Here is a 13,320-nt window from a genome sequence, read left to right on the forward strand (position 1 = left end):
TACAATTTGTAAGCTTGACTTTACAGGGATAAAAGCATGCATGAAAACTATGCGTCCTGCGAATGAAAAACCTTATGGAGTTGGTCTTGACAGCCATGGGTGTTCTGATGGCCCTAAAACTGGTAGATTCAGGGCATTGGATAACGTATGTGCTTGACAGTTTGAGTATCTTTTTTCTTGTATCATTTTAGTAGCTAGATATTGGAAAGTATCAAGCTAATTTCCTTATGATAAAAACTTGCTTGTGTTTATCGATACTCTTGGATGCTAATTTCCCATTTGCAATTGAATAACTTGTTTAATCGATTCTTTTGTAGGCAACAAAGCTCTTTGATGGCTTTAGCTTTTATTTTGTGGGTGACTTTGTGTCTGGTTACATGGAAGATCTTCAAAATTTGACTGTTGCTGCAGGGGGTACTGTTATGAGAGGAATGGAGGAAGAAATAGTGCAACAGAGTAATTGTGAGCAGGCAGTTCAAACGACGATGTTTGTTGTGTATAGTCTGGATGCAACCAGAGGATCTAAGTTAGGAGAAGAAGGTTCAATTATTTGGCAGAGAGTCAGTGAAGCACAGGCTTTAGCCCCGAAAATGGTGGGTCAATTCATTGGCCACACATGGCTTTTGGAATCAATCGCAGCATATAAATTGCAGCCTATTGTCAGCTAACGAAAGAATGACAAGCTAGTGATTTTAGCTTGACAACACTGATTTGTTAGCTGTCTCATCAGAACTTGCGATAAATTTTCATTGAAATATTGTCATATCATGCATCTTTTGAGCTGGGCTTTTCGTGGTTTCTTCTCAGACCAGAAGAAATTGGGTAGGAACTGGATTTTATTAGATGTTTGGGTCACAAATTAGGTTGTGCAGGTACCAATGAGTAAAATGAGATTGGATTGGTGAAGCATCTAAAACAAAGTAAAACTCTAAATTGATAATTGTAGTAACTATTTTCACTACAAACACACTAACTCTGTAAGTAATTGATAGGATTAGCTCTTTTTATAAACTAATAATACTTTTAAAAAAATCAAAGTTAAAAAAAATGCTTTACATATTTTGTGAGCTAAAATATATTAATTATTGGTCGAAATACAAATTTTTAATTTTTTTTTTCTGGTTGTAAAGCAGTGAAGAGCAGGGGAATGTGCAAACATTATTTTTGTTAAAATTGTTGTTATAGGTTTAAAATGCTCAACAAAATCCAATATGGGGTGGTGGCGCAGTTGGCTAGCGCGTAGGTCTCATAGCTGTTTGAGTTATCCTGAGGTCGAGAGTTCGAGCCTCTCTCACCCCATTGTTTTCTTTTTCTTTTGTTATTTTACACAAGCTTAATACATACCCATTGAAAAGGTTTTTCATTTTGAAAAAACACTATTTTTTTCTTTTTTTGCTGGAGGAAAACTGCAACAAGTCGTTTGTTTCTTGCAGAATGAGGGAAAGAGGGTTCTTACTAAATATTCAATTTAAATCCGAGGGATTTCCTTATTTTCATGAACTATTTGTCGTAAATAAACCTATACAATTTCCTTTTCGTAAAGCCCTATTAATTTGTAAAAAAAAAAAAAAAAAAACTTATTAATTTTCTTTTGGCAGGAAAAACTAAAAATCATGGAAAAATAATTAAAAGATTAAAATTTAAGAAATAAAGCTTTCAACAAATTTTTTTTCCAAATCAATTAAATTAAAATTTAAAATTTAAAGTGCAATTATTTTTTAATATTTAATAAATTTCAATTTTAAATTTTGATATGTATAATTCTTTGGCAGTCTTTACATAAAAAATAAAAAAAATCACAATCATAATTGTGAAAAGATAAAGGGATCACATGCATTAAGTTGTAGCATTTTGATCAAAATTAATGTTTGATTCATCAAAAAGATTTGCTTTTTAATAAAAATTAAAACCTCCCCCCTTGTTTAATTGAACGGTTAACATCCCAAAAATAAAATAAAATAAAATAGATGTGGGACCTATCACCAATGTGGGGATATTAACGGTCAAGAAAAACCTTATTACTATTATTTTAATTTTAAGAAAAATATGACAAAAAATAAAAAACCAAAATTACAGCCTGTAACTCATAATCAATTTTTCGTAACGGTCACTTCCTTTTTCCCTCTCTCAATAACAAATCTGTTGACCGTTTTGTCCCTATCTTTTTTTTTCTTTTCTTTTCTTTTCTCAAAGCGCTCCACTTCTTCTTCTCTCTGTTCCAAAACCATGAAGACCCGTTAAGCCAAAGAAAAACTTTCTCTTTCTGGACAAAGGAAGAAACACCCAAGAAAAAGAAATTGAAAGTTTTTTTTTAAGAATCAAAGTACAATTAAAGAAGAAGAAGAAGAGGAGAGATTCTTGGAATGGGTTGTTTTCTTGCATGTTTTGGTTCTTCCAACCATCGTAAGACTCGAAAACGGAGACACAAGGTTCAGCCTCGATTTCAAGTAAGTTTTCTTTTCGTACTTCTTTATGGGAAATTATGGATTTTAAGACACTTGGGTATTTTTAGTCTCATGAAATTTATCAAATTTTCTGCAGAGAAATGCTAGTTACAATGCTCAATCTACAATTTCTTTGGAACGGAGCAACTTGGAAAAGCCTATCACTCCGGCTAAGGAAGTTCGGTGAGTAAAATTAATGGGGCTTTCATTTTTCTTTTTTTTTTTTCTTTCAGAATGATGCATTAGATTTGATAAAGCAATTTTGCTTTTTCTTTGGGTTTTGATTAGGGATGATAAGGCAAAGGAGCAGCTGAGTTCGGGTTCAAGTACTCGAAAGAAAGTAACTTTTGATGCTAATATTAAGACCTATGAGCATGTTTTAGTTGATGAAAGTAGCGATTTTCAATTGGATAATGAAGAAGAAGAAGGGGAAAAGAAAGAGAATCTGGCTAAACCAAAGGAGTATGATACTTCCTCTGAGCATAGCTGGATAACTTCTAGCTCAAGTTCTTACCCTCCTAATCATAGATATCAGAATTGTAGAGAAAGTGACGACGAAGAAGATGAATTAGACTATGAAGAAAGTGATCTAGATGATGCTTATGAGGATTTTGATGACGGAGCTGTGGATTCAAGAGATAGAATTCCTGGCCATGGAGGTATCACTAAGGAGGTTGATGGTTTGATTGAAGAGGAAGTGAAGCCGATTGGTTTAATTCGAGGAGCTCGAGGTAGGAGTGGTAATGTTCATCCATTGCTGAATCCTGTCGAAAATCTAACTCAATGGAAAGCTGTGAAAGCAAAAGGGGCAACACCATTTAAACTGCAAAAGGAGAATCTCAGCTTAGAGCAAGAAGAGCCCCGGCTTTCGTTTAGCTTGGACACTAGTTTCAATGACTTTTCATTCGGTTTCCAATCAAAATCTGATCATGAACCGAAGAAGTTGAATGAAGGAGTATCAGTCGATGCCAGCCTTTCGAATTGGTTGTATTCAACGGAGCCTACACCTGTCAAAAAGAGTAGCACTTCCGATGCTAGTACACCAGAGAGAAGCATGTCACAAGGATCAAATTCACTGAGGAGCCCTGAAGATAGACCTATTTTAGGTGCATTAACTCTTGAAGAGATAAATAAGTTTTCAGCATCTTCTCCACCTAGGAAGTCTCCAAGTAGAAGTCCAGATGAGATGCCTATAATTGGAACCGTTGGGACCTATTGGAGTCATGTGAGCAGCACCACCAAGGACTCTGGCTCAGCTACTTCCTTCAAAGGAATACCAAACACTACCAGCAAGTACAGAGAGGTATACGTGAAGTGAGAGCTGAGGAAAGTTTTATATTAGGTGATGATGGAATTCTGATTGAGTTTCTGTTATTTGCAGGATAAGAATGTAAATTGGCATTCTACACCATTTGAGACAAGGTTGGAGAGAGCTTTGAATAGAAACTGAAGCGTACTCCAATCAAAATATATGCTAGGCAAGCTCGTCTGTTTTGGATTGTTGTTTTTGAGTGTCCATAATCTATACATGTGTTTCCTTTATTGTTTGACATGTTCTTGCTTGTTGTAAGTCATTTGGTGATGGTAATACATATGATTGATTAATATTAATTTTTCACATATCCCTTCGGAGGTGATTCAGTGATTCTAGCAAAGGATTGATAAGGTCACATTCTATAAGCATTGTAGTTTAATGAAAGCTCAAATACTTGTTCAATCTTTCTGCGTCATTGGAGTAATACTTACTTGTTCAATTACTCTTCCTATATATCTTGCCGCCTAATTGGTAAACTATTATGAATGTATCATAGGAAGCAAAGATGGGTGATATGAAGAAATAGATATGTACTCCCTTTCCCTTGCTTAAATTGTCATTTAGTAATAACTTTCATGTAAGGGATAAAAAATTCAGTTTTTGCAGGTCATCTGCAAACAGATTTTGACAGTTTACTGAAAAAACCATTTTAAAACATTGACTTATTAAAAATTTTCGTAAGTAAGAATTTTGAAAAGGAATTGTAAAAACTCAATTGTTGATTTAACTACAAAAGAAGTCAAATTATTGCTAAAATGAAAAAGCTATAAAACAAAATGGCATGCAAAAAGGCATATTTTAACCGAAACATGAATTATCCATAAAAATTGGTCTTTGAGGAGGTTCCTTTGGCGAGAGATAAATGTTTGCCTGAGGAATGAGGAGATTTTCTTCATTAATTAAAACAAGTTGGCCAGTCATAGTTCATAACTAATTCATATTATTAAAGTTGATCATACTTAAGCTTAGAATAGTTGATTGTTAACAATGTAAACAACATGTTTAAGAAATAATTAAGAGATTAGGTTTCAAGAAATGATTATTCCAATTGGGTTTTGTTTGAAACCAAGGATAACAGAAGATATAGCCAAACGAATCAAAGCTTTTAGTCAAGCAAATGGCAAAGTCTGTGATCTGTGAAGGACTCAGTTTGTTCTGCTTCTTCTCAAATATTGTCTAGCTCAATTTGTTTGGCTATAACAGAAGATATAGCCAAACAAATCAAAGTATTTAGTCAAGCAAATGGCAAAGTCTGTGATCTGTGAAGCAGTCAGTTTGCTCTGCTTCTTCTCAAATATTGTCTAGCTCAATTTTTTATTTGGTTATTTTCTTGACTTTGTGCGAGGGAAGGTTCTTCACTTATTCTGTCTACCCGAACCATGCTTCACTGGGAGAAAAAGGTGCCATCAGATTCACAATACCCTTTGGCAGGTATGAACATCGAAGTATGATGCATGAAAAGTTGAACACCAACAAAATTTTAAAGTTTCCTTTGTTATTGGATATATCTGAGTCATGATCTTTTGGTCTATTCTTTCAGACTCTAAAAAGCAGTTATCTCTTTAAATATGGTTGTTTGGAAAAATCCAATGTGCCCCATAGAAGAAAATCTATGCAGAAATTTGGAACTTTGAATATTCAAAAGTTGACTTTTACTTTGTTGTCACCTTAATGACTTTTACTCTGCAGAAATCTATGTTGTTTACCACCCCCCCCCCCCCCCCAAAAAAAAAAAAGTTGAGTTTATGCATGAATCTCAATCCTTTGTTTTCTATTAATGATCCTATGGATGAGTATGGTTGAACCTACCATCTTTCATTAAGAAAGATATCTCATTTGTTTGTTATTTTTTATTTTTTTTCCTTTTAAAATGTGTAAAGTAAAAGAAAAGTAATAGAAATTATATTTGATTGAACATAAATAAAGTATTGGTGAATAGGGAGTTTATTTTAGTTAATTTATATAATTATTTTTAAGAGATGATATATAATAGATTTAGTATCCAAATCCCATCATTTATAATCTCTTTCTTTGTTCAAAAGCTATTCTCATTTGTACAAAAAAAAATTATTACAAATTTTTTATAAAATTAAGATAATAATTTCATATGTAAATTAAACTTATTATTGTTATGCATGAAAATTGAATTTTAAGTGTTTTCTTTTCATTTGAAAAATTATTTTAAACATTTGAAAAATTAAAATTTGTGCTTTTGATATTGTCTTAATTAATTTCTTAGTTTTTTTTTTTTCCAAGGTAGTACTTCCTACAGATTTAGAGAAGGCTATAGAATAAAGAATCTTTGATTTTTGATACATAGTGGATGCTAAGGAAAACTTAGCCATCACCTGGGAAGTCTTAGGAGAATAAACATTTTATTATATTTTTCTAAAAGTCGAAAAAATAAATGAACTTTGACCACACAAAAGAGAAAGCTGATTATTGACCAAAAAAAAAAAAAAAACAAAGGTTGGAGACGTCCAAGTTTGAACTCTATTTTATTGGATCGGGGACAAAGAAAAAGTTTGAAATGTAGAACTAAATTAAGTTTGAAAAGCTTTATCATATATATATATATATATAAATGTATATATATATATATATAAATGTATATATGTTGGTGGTTTAAAATATGATGCATTTCGCATTAAATAGAAAGATTTAATTATTGATAAATAAAATTAATTTTTATATTAATTTTATTTATATTTTAAATAATTATGTTTGAACAAAAATAATTATTATATAATAAATTGTCATAACTATTTGATTATAAATAAATTATTATTCATAAAAATCATCATTATATAAAATGTCATAACCATATAAATAAAAGTTTATGTTTGTTCATTCATTATAAATAGCTCTTTGAGCATAACTATTTTACTACTTCTAATTAGAGAGTTTGAAATTTTATTGTATCTTAAAGGCATCATTGCTTTTAAAAAAGTGTTTTTCACATCTCAAAGCCAACATTTTTTCTATTATTTCTCTTTTTTTATTTATTTTTTCTAATAATTTAAATATAATTATGAGAAATTTATATTTCTCACAAAAGAAAATACAAGAAAAAAATTGACATGATTTGGAGATCAATATTAGAGGAGGCTCAAGGTGTCAAAAGATTAATGTTTTTATGGACCAAAATGTTAATTTTCATAAAGATCTTCATTAAAGTTATGTGTTTTATTTTTTGCATAATTGCTAGTAAAAAAATTGATTGAATAAGATAAATACGTTAACAATTTATTTCATTAGTGTGTAAAATTAAAACACAATATGCAAAACATTGATTACATTACATAAAATTATGCATATATTATAAATGACTTCACAATTGAGTTTAATGAATTGTCTTATATTTATTTAAAAAATTGATACTTATAAAGACTAATATGGGAAATAGCCTGAAAACATAAAAGAGAAAAACATGAATTGATCTACAAAAAAAAAAAAATTATCACTTGTTATCAAGTAAAGAATTAAATTGGGTCTTAATGGAATGGTCGATTGTTTAATTATCATGTCTTTGTTATATATAGAACAAGTAAATTGTCTCATAGTTTCTATAAAAACAATTGGAAATGAGTAAAGGAATTTACCATGAAAAATTAGATGTAAGTGAAGAATATATGTAGAAAATAAGATTTGGCTGCAAACTTAGTTTTTTTTTTTAAATCATGGCACCAAAATTAAGATAATAAGTTGAGTCAAACTATTTGTATAGTTCTATTTTTGTTGGTTGTTTATAAATCAAAGGTTGATATATATGTTTTAAATTCATTATTAGTTCAAATTTTGACTAGTGTTCAATTTTCATGAAAACCAATTAAAATTAAATTGATATACATGAATAATTATAATTAAGATATGGTGTTTCATAGATTAATTGGTGGATAATAAACCAAATAATGATTATTATCACAAACATTGGTAATGTGGCATGTATTTTACCTGCTGGGTGTATTAAACTAGAAATGATTTTACAAAATAAAATTTTATTGTGAACAATCACAAAGTGAAAATCATAAAATGCCATCAAAGAGTTAATCAATGGTTACAAAAAAACATTTTTGCTTTTCACATGTGAGATATTGATTAAACGAAAAAGGTATGCCATTAAAGAAAAATATTGAAGCATTTATATGTTACTAGCATTTTGAAGGATACTCATTAATGTCTAATTAGGCATGTTTATAAATTAGAAAAGAACATACAAATTTAATGTTCTAAAGGTACGAAATACATGTATGTGTTTGATTTTATTTTGTGATGCCATGAAGAACATTGGTACAGTTTGCCATATATTGCGAAAATGAACTAAATGAGATGAAATTTTCTTTCTTATACATATAAGAAAGATATGGACTATGGAGATAGAATGCCATCATCCAATTAACACATTATTGGTTATAGATAATGAAGGTATTTTTGCTTCCTGTAAAAAAAAAAAAAGCCTTTTACTGGTTGTTAAAATAAAAAGTGAACAAGTTTATGAGGTTTTCAATAGTTTCATGATAATGACAAGGATGTGACTGGTTATATATCATATTAACATACGGGCTTAGATAATAATATTGGTTTGTGAAAGCCGTAAGCCTTAGAGTTAGCCAATCAATGATTTAACCAATGTAAATTTATCATGAATTTTTGCATGAAATATGAGTAGAACTCATATTATAATTATTGTTTGTACTATTTTATAAAAATGATTATTTGGATTCATATTTCATGACTTGCATTGATATTGTGATTTAGATATGAACATATTGGTCACAAAATGATTGTGAAATTATTTGAAATTAGAGTTAAATAAACTATAGACTCTTATTGTATATAAACATATTAGTCCTATGAATAAAGTTTGAATTTATTATATATCAAAAAATGTTTTGATCAATTAAAAATGATAAATAACAGAGATATATAGGCTACACAATGGTGGAGAAATAAAATTCTCATAAAATTTTAAAATTAAGTTTCGAGATTTCAATAATCAAGAACTTGGAATTGGCCATTGAGTAATTACTATATGCATTAAAAACTTATGATGACATTTGAGATGGTTTTCACTAAAAGCCATCATTATAAATAAGATAATTTTAATAGCCAAATCTACATAATTTGTAGGTATGAGGTCGATTATTATGGTTGGCTTAAAATAGTCATAAGCCAAAATTGATGCCACAATATTGATCACATTATGGTAATTTTTTTATTATGTATATAATCTAATTCATGGATTGTAAAAATGATTTATCATCTATGATTTTATATAGTAAAAACTTCAAAGTATATTTACTTTAGAAGCTATGAGTGATTCAAAGATCTTATGAATTTGAAAATTTTTATAATAGCAAAAAGAATGCTATTTGATCCATTTGGGCGATGAAAATGATTTTGTTCATGATAATAAAAAGTTATCAATAGTGGCCATGATGAAATAACTTCATATAAATATTTATGAATTGACATAAAAGTCTTAAAATGATGAGATTATAGAAGTATGATTATATTTGAAATCTACTTATTGATGTAAACTCTTATATTGAGTTAAAATATAAAAGGTTTGAAATTTTTATTGAAATATCAAGATATAAGCTAATTATCTTTTACTAAGGATGGATTTGGAGGCTTTTTACTTAAAAAAAAACACAAAATAGTGAAAAAAATAAATGAAATGGTAACTTAATTAAGTATATATGATATCTTAATAATTAAATGAGATATTTTTTAATAAAAGAATACATACTTGCACATGGTGAGAGTGATAAGAATCAAAAGAAATAAAAATTATTACCATAATGTTGTAAGATTTTAGTATAATTTTATGAGCAAATTATACAAGCTAATAAGTTTAAACATTTATTACAGTAAAGTCATAAAAAGTCCTTAAAAATCTTAAAAGGACTAAAATCATTTGATTTATTCATTGAGTTTATCCAATTGTACTAAAAGTATAATTGTATTAAAAATATATAAAAGTATGAAAATAGAATGGTTAAAATTAATAAATATAAAGTTGTGGCCACAACCAAAACCAATTATTTCTTTAAATGATAAGAATGAGGCAACAATGTCTGAAATATATAAATAATATGCAAAATAAAAAGTTTGGATATATTAGCCTGAAGTGATTATATTAAAAATTCAATCTCAAGTGGAGATAATTATCATAAAAAATTAAATTTTAAAATATTTGGTTAGTAGTACTACAAGTAGAATGGATTTAAACCCTTACTTTAAATTAGTAACCTTTAATTACAAAGTTTAATGGATAAAAACAAGTTATTGTTATGTGTTTGTTAAACATTAGTAAAATTCATTCAAAATTTAAAAATTAGTGTGATCTATTTCATGAAAAGGATGAGTTTTTATACCCTTAATGGAGTTTTAAATGTCTAAAGTAATGGAAACATAATGAAAATTTTACCTATATAAATATAAAAGTTGTGCTGCTTCAACAAGAAAAATTATGATCTCTCTTATAAATGTTTATGAATATAATAAGCATATGGTCATAATAGTGCTAAAAGCGGTTATAAACCTCTAACAGAAGAATAAATAAGTATTATGTGTGTTATATATTCAATTATAACACTAAGAGTTAATGTTTAATCTGCGAACATCGTCAACTTCATTAAAATTTTAAAATATATATGCTAATTGAAAGTTTAAATCGAGAGATACTTTCTTGTATTTATAATATTTATTTTTGTGAAAGGTAAAAATTAAGCACCAACATTCCAAACTAGTGGGGAATGTTGGTAGTTTAGAATGTGGTACATTTCACATTAGATAGAAAGATTTAATTATTGATGAATAAAATTAATTTTTATATTAATTTTATTTATATTTTAAATAATTATTTTTGAACAAAAATAATTATCATATAACAAATTATCATAACTATTTAACTATAAATAGATTATTATTCATAAAGGTTATGATATACAAAAAGTCATAACCATCTAAATAGAAGTGCATGTCTGTTTATTTATTATAAATAAATCTTTCAGCATAACCATTTTACTGCTTCTGATCGGAGAGTTTAAAGTTTTATTGTATCTTAAAAGTATAATTACCTTCATAAGGGTATTCGTCATGCCTCAAAGCCAAAATTCTTTTTTATTATTCCCCTTCTTTTATTTATTTTTTCTAACAATATATATATGATATTCTAAGTATTAATTAATTGTTTTATCTTGTTCATACTTTAATAACATTTTGGTTGTTCTTGAATGAATATCTATATTAATTATAAAATTTTTAATTGAGCTAGTGTCATTTGTTAAACGATATCAGTTTAATTTAAAAATTAAAACAATCAATTAAAAATAAAATATATATACTAATAAAATTTTAATAATTTAATTTTTTGGAAAATAAAAAATGAATTCAAATTTCAAAGCGCAATTTCTCTTTTTTATTTTATTTTATTTTAAAAATTGCTAATTATGTGTGTCGTTATTTTAGTTTTTAATATCTATTTGCATAATCAAATTTTTTTATGTATTTCATCCATATTGTGATTGTGCATAAAACTAGTAATACTTTAATATTTAAGAAAATTAAACTCAAGCATAATTATAAAGGCTTTGATAGTTTATTGTATCTTTGGTTTTGGAGTTGTGGCAAGTGGAAACAAAATTTTTTTTATGAGATTATAATCAAAATAAAATAATCCAACTTTTAATATACATGAACATTCAAGAAGATAAAACCAATGAAAGTCACACTTTCAAGAAATTTTTTCTATCAATTAGATAAAATTTTACGATTATTATTATTTAAAGAAAGTTAATTATCTTATCATTTGATTCAATTATAAGTTTTTTAGAAATGTATATATTAAAAGTTTCCCTATAAAAAATTATCACAAAAAACAATTACCAAATAAAAATAAACACTTCTAATGTTGTTCTCAAATAATCTCCTCATTTAGAATTGAAATTTTTTGTTTTCTCTTTTTTTTTTTTAGTTTTTTATTAACACTATTACAAAAAATAAAATGAAGTACGTAACTCTAGTACACTCCATATTATTTTATTAAAGTTAAAAAGTCAAACAGTCGATTTTAAAATAACCCTAATCATCCATCATAAATTACAATTTACCTGTTAAATTTTTACGAGAAATATAATTTTTAATCATTAATGGTAGACAAATAATATAGAAATGCAGAAAGATATAAAATGAATTCAAAACTTTGTTCAATTTATTCATGGTTAAAGTTCAAACTTAATAATTACAATTTTTTATTCTTGATTTTTTTTATAAAAATGTAAAACAGATAAAATAAATATAAAAGGGCGTCTGATTCAAAAAATTTTAGATTCCGAAAAAAAGTATAATCCCTAAAAAGTGTGATATCCAAGGGTTTCTTCCATTTTTAAGATATCTTATGTTTAGATTCATTAGTTTGGTTAGAAGAAATTTACGTATATTAATTTTTGAATAATTACCATAATCTGCTTAATATATATGATGTCAACTTTTCATTAACTTTTATTAATAATAAATACACAAACGACAAATGATGTCTTTAGCAACAAAATAAGATAAATATTTTATTTAATTGCTATTTTTGTTTTAAAAATATCATCAATAAAAAATATTAGAGATTATTTAAGACATTTTTCAACAAAAAATGCCTTAAATAATTCTCTCATATTTTTTGAAGGGGATTATTTAAGATGTTTTTTTTATTTGAAAACACCTTAAATAATCCTTTTTATTTTTTTAAAGGGGATTATTTAAGATATTTTTGATCAAAATCACCTTAAATAATCCAATCATATTTTTAAAGGAATTATTTAAGACATTTTTGGTTTTAAAATGCTTTAAATAATGTCGTTTAAAAAAAATAAAGGAGATTATTTAAAGTATTTTTGATCGAAAAATACTTTAAATAATTCTTTCATATTTTTTAAAGACTAAAAATGCCTTAAATAATCTCCTTTATTTTTTTAAAATGCATTATTTAAGACATCATGAAAATGTCTTAAATAATCCCTTTTAAAAAGAATGAGAGGATTATTTAAAATATTTTTTTTAAAAAATAATTTAAATAATCTATTTTTAAAAATATATGAGGGGATTATTTAAGGTATTTGTGGTTAAAATATACATTAAATAATCCATTTATAAAAATATAAAAAAATTATTTAAGGCTTTTTCTATGCACAAATATCTTAAATAATCTTTTATTAAAATATAAATGAATCATTTAAGGCGTTTCTATAAGTAAACTCCTCAAATTATCATTTTTAAAAGTTCATTCCCCATGCTTGATCCTTGGAATACCAAATAGCTAATATAGTGAATGATAAAATTTTTTTTAGCAAAAACATATAACTGAGTTATAACTAATTCCAGACATACTTTTCAAAAAAGTAACGGCTATTTCATATTTCTTTTTATTCAGATCAAATTTGAAAATAATACAACTTTTTCTCATAGAATCCTAAAATATCATACTGAGAGATGGGTTTTTGATTTCGAGACTTTGAGTATTATTAGGAATATGTCACTTTCTTCCATAATCGAATTACCTTGAAC

At 27.0% G+C, this 13,320-nt stretch overlaps 2 protein-coding genes across 2 annotated transcripts; both read left to right on the forward strand.

Annotated features, from left to right (window-relative positions):
* LOC111313090 (BRCA1-associated RING domain protein 1-like) lies at positions 1 to 940 on the forward strand. The gene is made up of 2 exons (XM_089753215.1): positions 1 to 145; positions 318 to 940. The coding sequence occupies exons 1-2, from the start codon at positions 41 to 43 to the stop codon at positions 666 to 668; spliced, it is 456 nt and encodes a 151-aa protein (XP_089609341.1). The 5' UTR covers positions 1 to 40; the 3' UTR covers positions 669 to 940.
* Positions 941 to 2,206: 1,266 nt separating this feature from the next.
* On the forward strand, positions 2,207 to 4,174 carry LOC111313460 (eisosome protein). Its single transcript, XM_022914142.2, has 4 exons — positions 2,207 to 2,447; positions 2,542 to 2,627; positions 2,733 to 3,747; positions 3,826 to 4,174. Exons 1-4 carry the CDS (start codon positions 2,364 to 2,366, stop codon positions 3,892 to 3,894), a joined length of 1,254 nt encoding a protein of 417 aa, XP_022769877.1. The 5' UTR covers positions 2,207 to 2,363; the 3' UTR covers positions 3,895 to 4,174.
* The last annotated feature ends 9,146 nt before the right edge of the window (positions 4,175 to 13,320 follow it).

The sequence above is a fragment of the Durio zibethinus genome, chromosome 23, assembly GCF_047325235.1.
Source record: "Durio zibethinus cultivar Kanyao isolate XHJ-2024 chromosome 23, ASM4732523v1, whole genome shotgun sequence".
Classification (NCBI taxonomy): Eukaryota; Viridiplantae; Streptophyta; class Magnoliopsida; order Malvales; family Malvaceae; genus Durio; species Durio zibethinus.

Excerpts from the sequence above, each read along its gene's own strand:
- LOC111313460 (XM_022914142.2), top strand. The coding sequence starts at position 2,364 with ATGGGTTGTTTTCTTGCATGTTTTGGTTCTTCCAACCATCGTAAGACT. Across the intron at positions 2,448-2,541 it reads AGGTTCAGCCTCGATTTCAA|AGAAATGCTAGTTACAATGC; the intron begins GTAAGTTTTCTT and ends AATTTTCTGCAG. Across the intron at positions 2,628-2,732 it reads ACTCCGGCTAAGGAAGTTCG|GGATGATAAGGCAAAGGAGC; the intron begins GTGAGTAAAATT and ends GGTTTTGATTAG.
- LOC111313090 (XM_089753215.1), top strand. The coding sequence starts at position 41 with ATGAAAACTATGCGTCCTGCGAATGAAAAACCTTATGGAGTTGGTCTT. Across the intron at positions 146-317 it reads GATTCAGGGCATTGGATAAC|GCAACAAAGCTCTTTGATGG; the intron begins GTATGTGCTTGA and ends ATTCTTTTGTAG.